The 18,573-nt window shown below is 40.8% G+C and overlaps 1 protein-coding gene across 2 annotated transcripts; it reads left to right on the plus strand.

Annotated features, from left to right (window-relative positions):
- The first annotated feature begins 73 nt into the window (after positions 1 to 73).
- vars1 (valyl-tRNA synthetase 1) lies at positions 74 to 17,723 on the plus strand. 2 transcript variants are annotated; one of them, XM_007550209.2, is made up of 28 exons: positions 74 to 165; positions 641 to 999; positions 2,346 to 2,489; positions 2,571 to 2,766; positions 2,869 to 2,984; positions 3,107 to 3,182; positions 3,433 to 3,533; positions 3,616 to 3,743; positions 5,003 to 5,167; positions 5,250 to 5,451; positions 6,419 to 6,527; positions 6,614 to 6,793; positions 6,906 to 7,030; positions 7,161 to 7,264; positions 7,346 to 7,504; positions 9,004 to 9,094; positions 9,205 to 9,310; positions 9,443 to 9,513; positions 9,685 to 9,810; positions 9,885 to 9,989; positions 11,326 to 11,473; positions 11,642 to 11,769; positions 11,904 to 12,059; positions 12,893 to 13,117; positions 13,234 to 13,345; positions 13,702 to 13,877; positions 17,285 to 17,434; positions 17,531 to 17,723. In XM_007550209.2, the coding sequence occupies exons 2-28, from the start codon at positions 643 to 645 to the stop codon at positions 17,597 to 17,599; spliced, it is 3,825 nt and encodes a 1,274-aa protein (XP_007550271.1). In that variant the 5' UTR covers positions 74 to 165; positions 641 to 642; the 3' UTR covers positions 17,600 to 17,723. The 2 variants fall into 2 exon arrangements, with proteins under 2 accessions (XP_007550271.1, XP_007550273.1); XM_007550211.2 differs by lacking the exon at positions 74 to 165 and adding an exon at positions 183 to 267.
- Positions 17,724 to 18,573: the final 850 nt, after the last annotated feature.

An 18,573-nucleotide genomic window follows, 5' to 3' on the forward strand; every position in this document is an offset into this window, starting at 1 on the left:
CAATGCATTTTCTTTTTATATATATATTTTTTATTTTTATTTATTTATTTTTTTACCGGAAGTTGTTGTTACGTTGCATCAGATGACGCATGCGCAGAAGACCGAGCGGACTCATGTGGTTGTGTGTATGCTAACTAAGCTGACGTCTCTCTGCTCCATTCAAAGGTATGAGTTGCTTTTCTCTAAGCGCTATTTTTCACAGAAAGCGCTACAACTTTGCTTAAAGACAGCGAGTTTGAAGCTGCAGCAGTGCGCACAAAACCCAAAGTAAGAGTAAAAAAGTGAAGCTTTACTTTGACAGAGAAGCTAAGGCTAACTTAGCCTGCCGGGCAGGACTTCAGAGTTGACAGGTGGTGACAGAGATCAGCTTTTAAACCTAATAAAACAGAGCATATAGGGTGGTAAAATTATCACGCTTTCCAGCTATCAACGGGAGCGATATTGCATATAACGCATATTTTTAAAAAGTCGTAAATTCGAAACTTATTACCGGCTTTAACTTTCTCAGAAGTCTATTAATATGGTCAGTATTTTTCTTTAGACTGGATAAACCTGATTGTTGCTGCGCAGCTGTGAAACTTTTACAGGAAATGTTTGTCAGTGTTGTGCCAAACTCGTGTTTCTCTCGTGTCTCCTCCAGAGATGGCCACCCTCTACGTGTCCCCTCACCCCGATGACTTCAGGAGTCTGCTGGCTCTCATCGCTGCTGAGTTTTGTCCATCATCTTGTCCTCGGATCGTCTCGGAGGATCCGCCAGCTTCCCTGAATGCCCGCTCCAGACCCGCCCTGGCCCTGACCGCTGCCGGGGACGGAGACTCCGTCCTGAGCGGGGCCAGTGCGGTGGCATGGTACCTGGCTTTTCAGGGGAAGAGGGCTGGGGTCGATTCAAAGCAACAGAGCCAAGTGTGGCAGTGGCTCAGCTTTGCAGACAACGAGCTCACCCCAGTTTCCTGTGCCGTGGTCTTCCCTCTGATGGGAGTGATGGGCGTAGATAAAAAGGTAAGCAAAGGTTTGTTGTGAATTTAGATGCCGTATTCTTTCCTCTTTAATATTTTCGCATTTTATGTTGCAAGGGCTGGACGATGTGGCTGAAAACCCTATCACGATGTAAGCGTTTAATATCAGTGGATATCGATAATTATTGATTCGTTTTTTTGTTTTAAATTTCTGAAATTCAGCCAAACTGGTGGTGTGACCTTTCCTCTTGAGCTGTTGTTCAGTTTCTCCTTTCTCTGCACACTGTTGTTTATTTTGAAGCAGTTATGAGGCATAGTGGCAAAACCTGAAACTGCTGTTGTGCAAGTTACTGTAAAGGTTGTTGCTAGGTAATCACAAGTTACTGTAAAGGTTGTTGCTAGGTAACCACAAGTTACGGTAAAGGTTGTTGCCAGGTAACCAAAGAGTTAGCAAGTTAAGTTGATGCCACCAATGTGACCTTCACAGGTTGAGCGGCTAAAGCCTTTTCTCTGCCTACATCCCCCAGAATGCTGTGCGGTTCTGGATTGGAGTTCAGTGAAAGTGTTGAACAATCTATCGAATGTATTTTCTATTGATATTGATATAACTACTGTTATATATATTGGTATTGATTTGTTGTCCAGCTCTACTTTCTAGACCCATCATATGACACAGATAGAGAAATGTCCGAAAAACTCACTGCTCTAACAGCTTGGTACATCTTTACCCAGAAAAATTTAAGCTCGATTGGAGATTCTCAGTCGGATTTAGATGTTTTACTTTAACACATGAATATGCTTTGCTCTAAACCGTTGGACTGTAGCTGTGGCTGTATACTCAGGGTTGTTGACCTACTGGCCCTCTGCCTCTTTTGGATTCTCTTAAAGATTATCTTCCAGGGCTGCTCTATGTTTAGTTTCACTTTTTGTTCCTCATGTTTGTTCTGTCCCTTCACGCCGTTTGGCAAACTGCAAACAGGTTTCCTTTAACACTACCTTTCTTTGTTCCACTCTTTCAAGTTTTACTTTGAAAGTAATTGATTGGGGAAAATGTTTTTTTTTTTTTTTTTTTTGCCTGATATTATTTTGTAATTATTTTTATATCATTTTTTTTTTCATTTTAGTCTTTAAAATACAAAAAAAAAAATCCACATAGCTTTGAATTTTGGTTCATCTGATGATTGATTGATCGATCAATTACTCGTGTAGCCTTTAAACCAAATCCTTTTTTAGTCTTGAGTAATTTGTTGGGGAGCTACTTTTTAATTTTGAGGAAAAAATATGTTGAAGTTTCACTTGTACTCTTGAGTATAGTTTTGGATACTCTATCCACCTCTGATGAGATTAGATTGTCTGAATTATCTTCTTTAACTCTTTTCTGATTTTCAGCTGCAGCAGACTTCGCGGGCGGAGCTCATGCGGGTTCTAAAGGTTCTGGATCAGGCCTTGGCCCCGAGAACGTACCTGGTGGGAGAGAGCCTCACTCTGGCTGACATGGCCGTTGCTACAGCTGTTCTTCTGCCATTCAAATATGTACGTATGCAGCACAGCCATATGATAAACGCTTCTCCCTGCCTGGTCTTTTCTTGTTTTAGTTTAATGTTTTATTTTCAGGCGTTGGAGCCTTCAGACAGGAAGGCAGTGACCAACGTGACCAGATGGTTCACAACCTGCATCAACCAGCCTCAGTTCCTGAAGGTGCTGGGAGAGATCGCTCTTTGTGAGAAAGTGGGACCAGTAACACCAACACCCAACGCTGCTGGAAAAGCTGCAAATGTTGCTGTGGACTCCAACAGTCCTGCTGCTAATGGTAAACCGAGTCCTCCACAGGCATTCGTAAATATTAGAGGAATATTTTGAGATTCGCAGCAATGTTTTATCTGTGAGTTTACTTATTAATTTTCACCTGCAGGTCCACCAAAGACGGAGGCGCAGCTGAAAAAGGAAGCAAAGAAGAGAGAAAAACTGGAAAAGTTTCAACAGAAGAAAGAAATGGAGGCAAAGAAAAAGACACAACCTGCAGCAGAGGTACGGAAAATAATTAATCTTTGAAAGAGTGTTTTTGTAATTTCAAAAAGCGTCAAAATGTACATCACCAAGATGACTTGATAAATGCTTTGTGTTCGGTCCTTGCTGCTTTTGTCTTCCAGAAAAAGGCAAAACCTGAGAAGAAAGAGCTTGGAGTGATTACATACGACATTCCTACAAACCCCGGAGATAAAAAAGGTAGTTTGAACATCGCAGATCTGGTTACTCTTCATCGTTTTAACTTTTATTTGGCACATTGAAAAACCATGCTTTTTACTCGATAGTCAAATTACCATTGAGTATATCCCGATAAAATTTTAATTATATGGGCTGCTTGTGTTATCCTGACATGTTATTCCTCTCCGTTTTGTAGGACTAATGATTATTTTCACCATATAATATGAATTGTTTATAGAGTTTAAAGCTTCTCTGTGACCTCTGGTTTTAGACGTCGTCAGTGCGCTTCCTGACTCGTACAGCCCTCAGTACGTGGAGGCTGCCTGGTATCCATGGTGGGAGAAGCAGGGCTTTTTCAAACCTGAATTTGGTGTAAGTGTGTCCCTCTTCTTTGTTTGTGCCAACTTTGGATCAGAACATTTAAGGAATAACTCTAATCTCCTGCATTTTATAGAGGAAGAGCATCAGTGAGCCGAACCCTCGTGGCATCTTCATGATGTGCATCCCTCCTCCAAACGTGACCGGATCTCTTCACCTGGGTCACGCTCTCACCAACGCCATTCAGGATTGTTTGACCAGATGGTAATTTATACTTCACTGCCTTGTAACTGGAAAAATCAAAGGAGTATTTCAGTGAAATTTTGAATTTTAAAGGGCACCAATTATGCAAAATTCACACTTTGCATGATTTTGTACTTCCATTTCGGTTTCTACTGCTTCTAAAAACACCCCAAACCCTGAAAAAAACCCTGACCTGCTGTTGTTTTGGCAATAAGTTCATGTTTTTAGGTGTTTGGAAAATGAGATGCTTCAAAAACCTTCTGAATGTAAGGTTACAAATCACCAGGCACTTCCCATCACCTAGCAACCCCAGCAAAGCCCAGCCCGTTACCTAGCAACCCAAGTGGAGTTCCAACAGGTTTGGTCAGCTGGTTTTACTGCTATATGCGCTGTGCAATGGCTGCTGAAAAAGACAAGCATTTTATTGTTGACTTGCCATTCAGAAACCACTTGTTGGTTGTACAGGAGGCACTGCTTTTGATTGATTGATTACTTTTATTTAAGTGTCACTTAGCACTGGTCTCCAGCCCACATGGGCTTATAAAATAATCCACATACAAAACCTACCGAACAAAATGGCTGCAGAAATACCATTACATCATTAAATCTTTAAACTCAACCATCATAGAGCACTTATGTTTTTTTTCCAAGCTTTACAGACAAAAGTACAACCAAGAAAATCTTAAATCAGAATATGGAGAACAGTAAAGGACAAAATGCTGCTCATCTTAAGCCACATTAAGGTCACACAAAACACAGACTCTGTCCTCAACAGGAAAACCTTTATACTTACTTTATGCCAACGCTAGAGGAAGTTCTGATCTGGACACTAAGGGGCCGCTGCTTTCCGGATAAATTTAGTTTTCAGAGGGCCCATTTTGATACTCTCTCTTTAGCTGAATATAAATTCTCAATTTTATTTTCCCACAGATGTTTCTCATTAAAAAAAATTTTTTTTTGAAGAATTTAAATTGCACTACAGTCTATTCATGAAAATGTATTTTAAATCTATTTATTCTTTACAAAGATGCACAATTGCATAATTTCGCATCTGTTTGCAGCCATATCCCCATGTGAGTGAAAACGATGAGTTGGGGGCGTGGCCAGGTGCAGCTTACTTGGATTTAAAGTGACAAGACCCCTAAAAATAGGCAAAACTGGGCAGGAAGCTCACTAAGACGTCATGAACATGTTTAGTATGCAGACGTATCCTAACCGGTTTAAGGAAGCGCAACAGGTCACCTTTAGAGTTGTAGTGAGCTGATGAGGCTCGTCTTTAGGCACAGGATGCGGGGGGAAACCACGCTGTGGAACCCGGGCTGCGACCACGCCGGCATCGCAACGCAAGTGGTGGTGGAGAAGAAGCTGAAGAGAGAGAAAGGTCTGAGCCGCCACGATCTGGGCAGGGAGAACTTCATCCAGGAAGTTTGGAAATGGAAGAACGAGTGAGTCTAAATACCAGCTGGAAAATGGATCCAAAACGACTTTTAATAAACAGCTAATGAAGATGAACGTTGTCCTCTGAAGGAAGGGAGACCGTATTTACCACCAGCTGAAGAAGCTGGGCTCCTCTCTGGACTGGGACAGGGCGTGCTTCACCATGGACCAGAAGCTGTCCTACGCAGTGCAGGAGGCCTTCATCCGCATGCATGACGAAGGAGTGATTTACCGGAGCAAGAGGCTCGTCAACTGGTCCTGCACACTGAACTCCGCCATCTCTGACATAGAGGTCGGTTTGAACCTGTCCTCATTTCTCTCTGCTTGTGATGTTGACATATACCGATACATATACCTTTTATATATAAAAGTTAAATAACCTTTTTATTTTTCCATTCCGTTCCAGCTTTATTTATAAAGCACTTTAGATACAATGCAGTTGACCAAAAACAGCAAATACATTAAGAGCAACTGTAAAAACCAACAATTCAAGCTGAGTGAAAGATCAATGAGAAAAAGTTAGCTTTAAGACTTAAAAACAAGAATAGTCTGAATTTAGATCAGCATGTATTTTTCCTGCTTTACTGAAATCACATAAAGTCATGTTTTTTTTTGTTTTTTTTTTTTTTTTTTTTTTAGGAAAGGAGTGTTATTCATCATATATTCAAAATATAAAAAGGATTTTGTTTGCTGTATTAAAAGAAAACCATCTGGTTCTCAAATTATTCCAGGCTCAGTTGAACTAATTTATTCTCAGCTATGAGAACATAATTCAGGTCACTTTCTTTTAAAATGCCTCCTATATTTAGCCGAGTTTAATAAATTAGATAAGTGCTGATTTGGGTGCAGCAAATTCAGCTTTTCATTAAAAGTCTCTGGATAAACTTGACTCTACTCATTATAAAAGCTTGGTCATAAAAATACAGATACAGATATCTCATGAACAAATTTGTATGATTTTTGACCTCAAATCTGTGTTTGAAACTAATTAATTGAACTCTATCATTTTAAACACTTTGAGAACTTGTGCACTTTACTCTAGTTTAAAAATCAAGTGAAGTTGTGGGAAAGAACGACTCTAATCCACCATTAGAAGTTATCCTGACCTTCATGCCTGCGATGAATAGATGAAAATTTGTCTCCAGAGCTGTAAATTTGCAGATGGAGACAAAACGAAACCTGATTCCAGCCCGTCCTCTGCCGGCTCTGATCACAGTGTTCCCTCCTCAATAAACCTCTAATATTTATTTGTCTTCCAGGTGGATAAAAAGGAGCTCAGTGGCAGAACTCTGCTCCCTGTGCCCGGCTACAAGGAGAAAGTAGAGTTCGGGGTCTTGGTGTCCTTCGCTTACAAGGTGGATGGATCAGGTAAATACAGTGGAGCAGAACAGATGAATTTAGCGAAGACGCCGTGTCCCGCCCTCAGTAAATTCCCTGAACTCGGTGTTCCTCAGATGAGGAAGTGATCGTGGCCACGACCCGTATCGAGACGATGTTGGGAGACACGGCGGTGGCCGTCCACCCGGCTGACCCCAGGTACCAGCACCTGAAGGGAAAATTCGTGCTGCATCCCTTTTGCGAGCGCAAGATGCCGATAGTCTTGGACGACTTTGTGGACATGAATTTTGGAACGGGTGAGTTTTTTATCACAGGGAAAAGAGAAGAAGTAATCACAGAGTTGTTCAGCTGGGCCTTTTGGCTCATTACAGTTGTCCTTTTCCGTCCCTCTCCACCCTCTGCGTTCAGGTGCTGTCAAAATCACCCCGGCTCACGACCATAATGACTACGAGGTCGGAGAGAGACACAATCTGGCCTTCATCAACATCTTGGATGAAAATGGGCTGCTCATTAACGTGCCTCCTCCCTTCCTGGTACAGTGTCTCATTAGCTCTGTTCCTCCTGCAGCGAGGGCATTTTCTCTGTGACACTCAGCCAGCTTGGCTCAGGGAAGCCATTTTGTCTCAGACGTTCTCATTTTCACCTCCTCTGTCTGTCCCAAAGGGCATGAAGCGATTCGAGGCCAGAACAGCCGTCCTGCAGGCGCTGAAGGACAGAGGCCAGTTTAAAGAGATCAAAGACAACCCCATGGTTGTGCCCGTCTGCAGGTAGAGCGCAGACGGTTGGAAAGATTTATGTCTCCCATTTAGGATGATTTCCTAACCTCTGGCCTTTTCCCTCTCAATCAGCCGTTCGAAGGACATCGTGGAGCCGCTGCTGAAGCCTCAGTGGTACGTCAGCTGCACAGAAATGGGCAAACAGGCTGCAGACGTCGTGAGGGAAGGGAAGCTGAAGATCATCCCCGATCACCACCTGAAGACGTGGTTCAACTGGATGGACAACATCAGGTAGGTCTGTTAGTTACATGACCAATCAGCCGAACGGGAGAAAATCCTTGTCAAGATTCGTACCTGCACCTGTCGTTATGAAACTATCAAAACTGAACATTAACTGAAATAAATAAAAACTGCAATTAATGGGGAAAAAACTGTAACTTACTAGAACTGTATCGTGTGTTTATAAAACTGAAATTATTGATATAATATTTTATGTTTTTTGGTGATGAATCTGTTTATCAGCCTTCTAACTGATGTGAAATAGATGTTTTTTTCACATCACAATCTTCAGAAAGCTGATGATCATCTTGGCCATGAATGATAAGGACAAGAAGAAAGAAAAGAAGTAAAACCTGATGGAATCGGTGGTCAAATATTAAAATCAGAAAAGGCACAATTTGTGATGCACTTGGTGCTTTTTTTTTATTATTTTCTCCTTTTAAAAAAAGTTTACAGCTTTTTTTATACAAGCTGTAAACTCCTGGCAGCACCTCTGTTAGTCTGATGTCTGCAAAATGGCGACGGCAAAAGTTGGGATAAAACGCTGGAGTTAATTTTTGTTCAACAATAATTAAATATATGTTTAGAAATTTGTATTTTCCGTATAGTTTTCATTACCTAATTGATGTATACATAATCACAATACAATATTTTGACCTAAAATAAATCAGAATATGAAAAAACTAAAACTACTACTATAACTAATGAAACCCAAACTAAACTAATAAAACTAGTAAACACACTATAAAAACTAATTAAAACTAACTGAATCAGACAAAAAGTCACAACAAAATCAAACTATTGAAAAACCCCAAACTATTATAACTCAAACTCACACATAAGCAAAAGAAGTAAAGTTTTACCCGTAGTTTTGTTTCTGCAGCAAAAAACTAAAATTGTAGCTTGTGTGTTTATTTTTTACAAACATGAATTATTATCTATTGATGCACAAAGATAAAATTCTCAGCCATTTTATTCTGCAAGGTTACAAAACTCAGTTCACAACTACACATTGTGATTTGCAAGTGGAAAATTCTCATAACTGGAATTTGTTGCCGTACTGGTTTGGCAGGAGAGGATTTGCCTTGGACTTTAATTTTGGAAACCAGCAGTTTGTTGTTTACATGTGGAACAACCAGGTCTCGGTTTGATGACGCTCGATTATTAAAGGTTTAATGTGCATGAGAGGAATCTAGCAAGTGTAGCTTCAGCCTGCTGTGTCAAACTCATTTTCATTTTGGGGCCACATCATGACCAAGAATGTCTTCAAAGGTCCGTTTGTGGCAGAATGTGTTGGTAAAACTACCACTTGACAAACAGCTGATGCTGTATTTGGCAAGAACTTCTTGACATTAAACAGTATTAAACATGTTTTCACCTTTATCTAATTTGGCACAAAACAAAAATCTGTAACTATGAAACAAAACTTTGATTCTTTTTTTCAGAAGTCTCTTTCTGTCTTGTTTCAATAATTTAAGAGCGTTTTTAAATTCTCCTCCATTTTTTTTTAGAGACTGGTGCATCTCCCGGCAGCTGTGGTGGGGTCACCGTATTCCTGCCTATTTCGTCACCGTAAATGATCCTGCTGTGAAGCCCGGCGAGGTAAACTGACATCTATCGCTCCTTTCTGCTGTGGAGGGATTTAGATGACAGGTGAAAGCGATTTGCATCAGCATTGCTCATATCTTGCGGTTTTTTTTTTTAATCTCCAGGACATGGATGGCCATTACTGGGTGAGTGGCAGATCAGAGGAGGAGGCCAAAGAAAAGGCAGCAAAACGCTTCAATGTGTCTGTGGATAAAATTTCCCTCCGGCAGGGTGAGATTTGCTCGTTTAGCTCGTTCAGTACCTCGGTTAGCCGGTCTGCAGCCACACAGAGTCACTTTATTAAATCAATTTAACCAACGATTTGAGTGGACGAGCTAACCTTCTTCTGCTCTCGTGTTTCAGACGAGGATGTTCTGGACACTTGGTTCTCGTCTGGCATTTTCCCCTTCTCTATTTTCGGATGGCCTAATGAGGTAAGACTCGTCTGACTCGCTACCGATGCAAATGCCACAAAGTCTGCAGAGCTTATAAACCAGGAATGCCTTCACCTCCATTCTGAGTTCACCTGTAACTTTTATGAAGATAATAAACTGGTTCATGTCTCGTAAAACGTGACTTTGAGAGTGTTTTTCCTCATGCTTCAGAGCCAGGACCTGAACGTGTTCTACCCCGGCAGCCTGCTGGAGACGGGTCATGACATCCTGTTCTTCTGGGTCGCCCGCATGGTGATGATGGGCCTGAAACTGACGGGCAAGCTGCCCTTCAAAGAGGTGAGGCCGGTCGACCTTTAGTGACCTTTAGCAGGAGGACGATCAGCCTGAACGACGGCGTCTCTCCTCGACAGGTTTATCTGCACGCTGTGGTGCGGGACGCTCACGGCAGGAAGATGAGCAAATCCCTCGGGAACGTCATCGACCCGCTGGACGTCATCACCGGGATTTCCCTGGAGGTAAGAGAGCCGCTACTGACGTTACCCATAATGCTTCAGGAGGCGTTCTCTATGAGGTTTCTGCTTAAAGCGATGGGTCGTCCATCACCAGACAAGGAAGATAAAAGAAATAAGTAATGATAGAAAATATACATTTACAGCAGGCCATCCATCCATCCATCCATCCATCCACCCACCCACCCACTCACTCACTCACTCACTCACTCACTCACTCACTCACTCACTCACTCACTCACTCACTCACTCGTCCTTCCTTGCTCTGTGTTTTCTGCAGCTTTCACATTTAAAGCTGTACCTCTACTGAAACCTCAGCCAATAAATTCAGTTCAATTTGGTTTTTATTCTGTAGAAATTGGCTGAAAAGGACTGGAAACTCTGAAAAATTGAGTCTGGAGTTTTGTCCATTAAAAAAAAAAAACAAGACATGCAGAGATTCCTTCAGACACAAACACAGAGATAAACTCCTTGTCTTTGTCTCCCAGTTGGGTTTTTTATTTTTACATGTTCACTACAAGCTCCTTGGCCCCCTGAAGCCCATATTCTTATAAAAAGCTTTATTAACCACCTCCTTCTGCTTCCAGCAGGCTTTTATTGAAGCCATCAATCTCTCCTGCAGTTATTCAGTCAGCCGGAGCAGAAGTGTCCTCTAGGGGGCACTGCTTCACTTGCAGTAAACTGAACTTTACCCTTTGTAATGTTTTTCCTTATAAAAGGTTTACTCGTCCAGGTCAGGGCGTCGAAAAGTTTTCCACATTATTTAGTTTGCAGTTTTCACAACATCCTAGAAACATTTGAGTGTGAAACATTCCCTCTGAACAGCAGTTGGGATTTAGATTTGTATTTTATTATTATTACTACTGTATTTTCCACAAATACAAGCTGGAGAAAAAAAACAAAAAAAGTCCCACTAACATTTCCTTAAAGCGCCTTCAGCTTTGGTTGCAGCGTGCTTTCACTCAACATTTGATAAAAGATAAAAAAAAACTTTTATTTTTTTAAGCAGTTTTTCTGGTTTGCAGAAATGTTAAAAATATTGTTTTCAGTTTTGGAATTTATAAAAGATTAGTTACTTAAAAATAGATGTAAAAATCTGTGAGATATTTGTGTATTTATCTGCAGCTTTGCAGTAACTCGACTGCTAACCCTAGTAGCGCTTAAAGGTGCCAGTTAAATATAAATATATTAAAATATCACTTTTTAAATCTAGATTTTTATCCGTTACAAGTGAAGAATGAAATCTGGAAAACATTTTTCAGTTTGCTGTTTAGCATTTCCAGACCTGGAGCCCCTGAAATTGGATTCATTTTATTAAAGTGCGCTGCTCCTCTTCCTGTAGGGTCTTCACGCCCAGCTGACGGACAGCAACTTGGATCCTGTAGAGGTGGAGAAGGCGAAGCAAGGCCAGAAGTCAGACTATCCAAATGGCATCCCAGAGTGTGGGACGGATGCTCTCCGGTTCGCGTTGTGCGCCTACACCAGCCAAGGTGAAATCCCTCGCAGAGTTTCTGATTCTCCCTTTGACGCCCACCCAGTTTGTCATAAAAACCAAAAAATAAACACAAGAACATCACTGCTCTTAGAATAGGTGGCTGATACATTTATAAAATCCTGCGTTACTGAATCATCATGTGCGTCTTTTTTTCTTCTCCCAGGAAGGGACATCAACCTGGATGTCAACCGCATCCTGGGGTACCGTCACTTCTGCAACAAACTGTGGAACGCTGTGAAGTTTGCAATGAAAACACTTGGAGACAACTTTGTTCCCTCGGAAAAAGCCCAGGTGAGATCATGAGACGGAGCGAAGACAGGTGGCAGGCGATGAATGCAAATAGGTCTTGTTGTTTATTACTGCAGCAGTAGATCTTCTGCGTTGTTTATTTGGATTTCCACATGCTAAGCGGTGCATTTGTTCAGCTGTCTGGAGAGGAGAGCGTGGCAGACAGGTGGATCCTGTCCAGGCTGAGTGCGGCTGTGGCTCTGTGTGACTCTGGCTTCAAGGCCTACGATTTCCCAGCCATCACCACCGCCGTCTACAACTTCTGGCTCTATGAGCTCTGCGACGTCTACTTGGTAAGAGCCACTACTTCCAGTTTATGTCAGAAAAGACAGTAAAGATGTGTGGAAAGTGTTAAAATAAATCCAGCTTGGGCAGCAGTGGCTTTAGGGCTGAGCGATACGGCTTAATAATAAAACTTGTGTTTCTTTTTTTTTTTTTATCCACATCCGATTACAGTTTTTAAAACAAATGACAGAAATGTCTTCAAATCGCAGCTTTCATTTCATTTATCCCTTCTGTGAGTTGAATGACAGAATATTAGGGCCAGGCTTTGAGAAATTTTGCTTAATTGTGAGAATGTCGTGATAAAATGCAATTTTATATGGAAAAATTCTTAAAATTAAAATAAAGTTTCGCTAGAAGAAATCTGATCAGTTCAGTCTGTGTAGTTCTTTTTTCAAGAGACACAACCTTCTTCAATTTAAACAAAATTAATGTCAGAAACGAACATTTTTGCAGCATAATTGGACATAAGTCTACTATTTATAATTTTTAAGATTTAAAAAAAATGTTTTCAGAGATCAATCTGCCCCTGCACTCCTCAGATTACACACTTTAACAAAATCAAATGAAACTGATATAAATTAATTGTGCTGGTTTGTGCAGCTAAAATAATTTTGTAGCACAGATGATTATTGACACCAAATTGGTTTGGTTTTGTAAATGTGGGAGAGGTTGTTGACCTCTCATGACTTCTTAAAGTGACGGCGACACAAATAAAAACTTTTGCTGCTCAGACATTTGACACAAATTTCGTTTGATTTGAAGACGATGACTCTGCAAGGACAAGCGGGCGTAGACGCCGGGTGGATGAGTTATGGGCCGTAACAAACTCTTTGGATTGCAGGAGAGTGTGAAGCCGGTGTTCATTAGGGCAGACGAAGACAGCGCCACCCAGAGGCAGGCCGAAGTGTGCAGGCAGACCCTTTACACCTGTTTGGACGTGGGTTTGCGGCTTCTCTCCCCCTTGATGCCGTTCGTCACTGAGGAACTCTACCAGAGGTTACGTCGACGGAAACCTCAGACTGACCCACCCAGCATCTGCGTCACGTCCTACCCAGACACCACAGAGGTAAAACACAGAGGAATTAAATTGATCTCGACTTTAGATTATGCAGTTTGTTTGCTAGCGATGTGCTTCTCTTTGCTTTTTGAGCCAAAAGTGTTCCTGTAACGTCCTTCCTGTAGTTTTGCTGGAACAGCGAAGAGGTCGACCGCGACATGGAGTTCGCCATGACGGTGGTCAAGACGATCCGATCTCTGAGGGCCGACTACAACCTGACCAAGACCAGAGCCGACTGTAAGGAAGCAGAGACTCTTAAAACGTCTAAATTTCTCTCAAATTTACTTTCGAGACTTTCACTTTTTATCCACAATCTCTTTTGTTGGTTTTTTGGAAGCCTGCTGGATGGCTTTCTCAGCCTCCGCTGACATGAATAGAGGTGGTGGGAAGTAATTGCATAGTTCAAGTACTGCACTTAAATAAAGTTGAGGCACTTAGCACTATTACTTCTAGATTATATATTCCTTTGTTTCTCTCACTCCTACACGTTTTTAACACAAATGTGGCTTTAAAATTTGAGTGCGTATTGCTGCATTAAAGCTTAACCCAATGTCACTCGCTGTCTAAAATCTGCCCTGTGTTTCGTCTTCCAGGCTACCTGCAGTGCATAGATGCTGCAACCGTGTCTCTGCTGCAGAAATACAGCCTGCAGATTCAGACCTTGTCTTACTCTCAGGCCGTCATCCCTCTGACAGCCGAGCAGCCGGTCCCAGAAGGCTGCGCTGTGGCTATCGCTTCTGACAGATGTACTGTCAACCTCATGCTCAAGGTGAGAGCCCAGTAATCCGACTCCTCCTTTGTGCTGGAAACGGGTTAACGCGCTTGGATTTTTAAGTGCTTTAATGTGCTCCAAATTGAGACTGCAGAGACCGTCGCCGTGATCCCAGCCGGTGCATTTAAAGGCAGCCCTAATGTCGAATTTGTAAATAGGTCTGACGGGGTAAATGGGGGGTTTGAAAAGCCTGCACAGCCATGTTAAGATGCTGGGTTTTTGTGGTGTAAAAAAAAAAAAAAATGAGGAGAAGGTGAATTTCAGGAGCCTTTTCTGCCTTTCATGGGTTTAAAGGAGTCCAATAGAAAATACAAGGAAGAATCTTTCAGAGGGAAACATGAAGATAATCGATTCCATCGAATCCATTCCTGTCGGCCTCTCGACAGCCGACCGGACCGGTTTTCTTCTAGTCTTTTTATTCATTTTGAAGGGATGACCGTATTATCTCTACTTGCTGACAGTCTGCTCTGTGTTGCGTAGAATATCCAGCCTGGGAAATTATTTTTTAGCCATCTCCGGACTGATTCCTGTGCCAGTGAGATTCCTCTGGTGGCTTCTGTTCAGATTGTGGCTTTTGTTGCGAAATGCAAATAAGGAAAGGTTGTAAAAATCCTCCCGGAGCAGCAGGTGTGACTGACTAACGCTTAGCTTGAGTCTGAATGTGATCGTTGGAGGATAAGCAAAGCAATGCAGCCTCATTATTTAGTGTCTTTCTTTTTTCCCCCCTCGTGTCAAACTAAAGGCAAATCCGGCCGGCCATATAGAGACACAAAACCTTTTTTTAATCTGTATTCTGCCAAATTAAATAATAATAATAATAATAATAATGTTTTTCAAATTTAAGGGGAGCTGTTGAATACAGACACCTATTTACTCATATTTTAACTGTTTAATGGATAGTTTTATTGATACATTTTGCCACAACCATCCCTTTTATCTTGCAGTTTTTGGTAAAAAAAAAAAACAATAAATAATGGAAATGATTGAGTTTGCTTTAATTTATCATGCAATTAATTGATTTATTTCGTATTGTGACAGGCCTAGCAGTATGACATGCTAACAGCTCAGTAACATGTCCTGGATGAGACACTCAGTTGTTGCCAAGCTGCTAATCCACCTCATTTGCTTTTGCTGCTCCTGATTAAAACTGTATAGCTAGAAAGCAGAGAGACATTGGAGTTGAGGAGATACGATAATAATCGCCTCTCTGTACAGACTGAGGCCTCCACAGTTTTAATTGTCCACAGTAAAGATGTTTAAAATAAATACATTTTTAATGAAGAAGCTTCTGAAAAACGTACAAAAATGTTTTATTTGAGAACAGTTGTTAAACGATTTAAATTCTGTTTTACCAAAACAGCTGGTTGTATCGGTGAAATCTATACAATAATCAGCCTTTTTTTTTCTTATTTATGCTTTCAGTTTTCTAACTACTTCATCCGGTAATAAGGTAGAGAAAGAAAATCACCAACACCTGCTGAGAAACAGCAGCAGCTTCTGTTTGTCTGAGATGATGATGCTGCTGCAGCCGCAGAAGAAACTTTTTAAGGCTTTCTACACCCACAGCAAGGGATGGTATCTAGGGGTCGGCTAGTCTCCATAGCAACCATTTATGTTCATGCTTTTGTGCACTTCTTTATGAGTTTCCAACATAAGGGAAGTGAGTAACACTCATAGCCTCCTAATTATGGCACCTGCTGGTGGGCGGGAAAATTGAGATGCAGAAAAAATGGAGAAATGTAAAGATCTGGGTTAGTTTGACGAGTCAGATCTGGTGCTGTGGCCTCTTTCGGCACAATAATGTTCCCTACCGCATACGGGAAGTGGAAATGCAATTAAAATATAATACCTTATTGATACCAAAGGGAAATGAAATAGTCTGAGGTGTTGACTTTGCCTCCAGCTTCCCCAGATCTCAGTGAATTTCTGAGATGTGGTGGAAAAAACATGAAGTTCTGATGGACGATTCAGTGCAAAAATAAGTTTATTGAAAAAAAAAAAAAAGTAATTGTAGATGCTGCAGCAGTCTGTGTTACAGCACGTCAGAAGAAGCCTCTGACTGAAGACACTATATTACATCTATTATGTTAAAAACAACCTATTAAAAAATGCTTAATTGATACCAAAAGGAAACTAGATTATACGGATATGTCAATAATACAAACATTATATTAAGTCTCCAGAAAAATCATCCCTACAGCAGAAACAACTTTTTCTAAAACCTTCAGCTTTTTGGCTCTGATGCTGCTTCTGTCCTGTCCAGTGGACATTTTGTGTCTCCAGTCCATTCTGTTCTCCAGGTTTGTCATGTCCAAACTTTTTGGATTGGAAACCAAAAACTATCGAGTTGAAAGTTCTCTAGGGGCCATACATTTTTTATTTATTTACCTGTTAAATAAACAATAAACTAAACAGAATATTTTAATAAAATAAGCAAAGCAGTTGTATTTCTCTAGACAAGGGAAAAGTAAATCAGTAGCAAACAATATCCTAAATTTTTATATTTTTTTCTGCATTATTTCGTTTCTTTTTAGCAACAAGAACTGGATCAGTTGCTAAATTCCTACTTTCTCTTTACCAAATGTATTAGGTGGGTGAGACCAAGTCGCATTTTGGTAAAAAAAAAAAAACCTCTGGAAGTTTTTGGTTCCTATTACCAATAAATTGACTGAATGAATACGTTATATGTTGCACCTCACATTTTCCATGTCAAGATTTTGTTTGTTTCTTTATTTATCTTTTTGAATGTCATTGAAAATTTAATCTAATGTTTTTAAATGTAGATCCACATCACCTGCCTGAACTGGCAAAATAAATTTACTTTATTCTTGAACTGTAATCAAAGGCCACCCAGACTCGTTCTCGGTGCATAAAAGGCCCCCGGGTCTCACTTTGGACACCCCTGGTCTAGGTGAACATTATTATTCGCAGCCTAAATATTTTAGCTTATTTCTGGCAGATAATCCATTCCTTGACAGCTTTGGTCTATTGTGGTAACAGTAGAGGGGAGGTGGTCATAATGTTTTGCCTGGAAAAGTGTGGAAAATCCCTCTAAAAGTTTCAAGTCAAGTTGAACTTCACCTGTCGGTAAAGTGCGTCTAGTTTTGCCGCATCCTCTTGTTGTATTTGTGTAAATTAGGCTGAATATGCAACAGATGGGCTGACATTTTCCATATGTTTTTCTGCTGTTAATCAGCTGAATGCTCCATTTCAGCTCAGACAAATTACATGACAGCACTAACTCGGCCCTAAAAGCATAAACACACATCATCTGTATGCTAATCAAGGCATACATTCTCAGATCGCTGCTCCAGTATTTTACTCTCGCTTTCAGAGCTGAAATTACCAGCTGATTTAAAACTGTTGTCCTCGCGTCTTCCTCCCCCCCACCACCCCCACCGCAGGGTCTCATTGATGTGGAGAAGGAAGTGACTAAACTGATGACAAAGAAAGGTGATTTGGAGAAACAGATGGAGAAGCTGAGAGAGAAGATGGCGAAGAATGATTACAAGGAGAAGGTGCCGGCGAAGGTGCAGGAGCAGGATGCGGAGAAGGTGACAAAAAGAAATTGACTTGCCGGCTTCCTGAAGCTGTAGGACCCGTGAATGTCCCGGTAAATGACATCTGCTTTCCCCCTCTTTCCTCCACAGCTACGCCAGAGCCAGACCGAGCTCCAGAAAGTCACAGAAGCCATAGAAAATTTCAAGAAAATGATGTAACTTTCCTCATTGTGTGAATCAGGATTCAGTTTTTTTTTTTCATGTCATTGTGTTGATTTTTTTCCCCCCCAAGCAGACTCCAGTATGAACGGGACTAAATAAAGCTCTTAATATCACAATGGGATTCAACTACAGGCTGGTTATTTTTAATCTGGTTTATTTGTATGTCGGGGTTAATAAAAAAAAAAGTATATTTTAAACTTTAAAACAAAAATATTCAAAGCTAATTTAGTAGATATTTTTGTCTGCACAGACAGTTGGTAGTCCCATTTCATTTCTAACATGTTTCATTGAGTGAAATCTGCCAGTGGCGTTGGCACTTCATCAGTTTTAAAGCTGGAGTTTGTAACTTCTGTAAAAATATAATTTTTACATATTTGCTAAAATTGAATGAGTTATCTAGAATGTTTTGTCAGTAGGGTATGAGACAGATAATCTGTGAAAAAAAAAGAAGTTCCTCGCTCTTCTCCCAACACCAAGAAGAAACAGTCAGGAGGAGGGTCTTATTGCTGTCAATCATCCTCATGCATGTGCTGTTTGTACTCTCCTTTTTCCTCTCTGCTACGCTACGGCAGCATTAACCTCTAAAACTGTACAATTTGATATTTCGAAAGTAAACCTGTTTGATGGAAACAAACCAGTTTCAAAAAAAAATTGTTTTTTCTATATAAAGTTTTGGCATGATGTTTTTTTTTCTTTTCTTTTTTTTTATGGCCGTATCAAAATTTATATATTTTGCAAAACTGCAATGGAGACACTTCCTTTGCGTCACATTGGTCACGTGATCGACGACTGCATGTTAGCGCTGGCAGAAAAGACAAAGACGTCGACAGGAAGTGACGAGAGGACAATGTCGCAGCATATTTTTATCAACTTATCAAGTGATTTTAGTTGCATTTCTTGTTTAATGGAAACACAAATTTATTTTTTTCCCCTTTTACTTTAGTGGAATATAAAAGTTTTGCACACGTTTG

The sequence above is a fragment of the Poecilia formosa genome, unplaced genomic scaffold (assembly GCF_000485575.1).
Source record: "Poecilia formosa unplaced genomic scaffold, Poecilia_formosa-5.1.2 Scaffold34, whole genome shotgun sequence".
Classification (NCBI taxonomy): domain Eukaryota; kingdom Metazoa; phylum Chordata; class Actinopteri; order Cyprinodontiformes; family Poeciliidae; genus Poecilia; species Poecilia formosa.

Coding starts and splice junctions, on each gene's coding strand:
- vars1 (XM_007550209.2), top strand. CDS start 643: ATGGCCACCCTCTACGTGTCCCCTCACCCCGATGACTTCAGGAGTCTG. Junction 7,505..9,003: donor AACTGGATGGACAACATCAG/GTAGGTCTGTTA, acceptor ATTTTTTTTTAG/AGACTGGTGCATCTCCCGGC. Junction 9,095..9,204: donor CTGCTGTGAAGCCCGGCGAG/GTAAACTGACAT, acceptor TTTAATCTCCAG/GACATGGATGGCCATTACTG.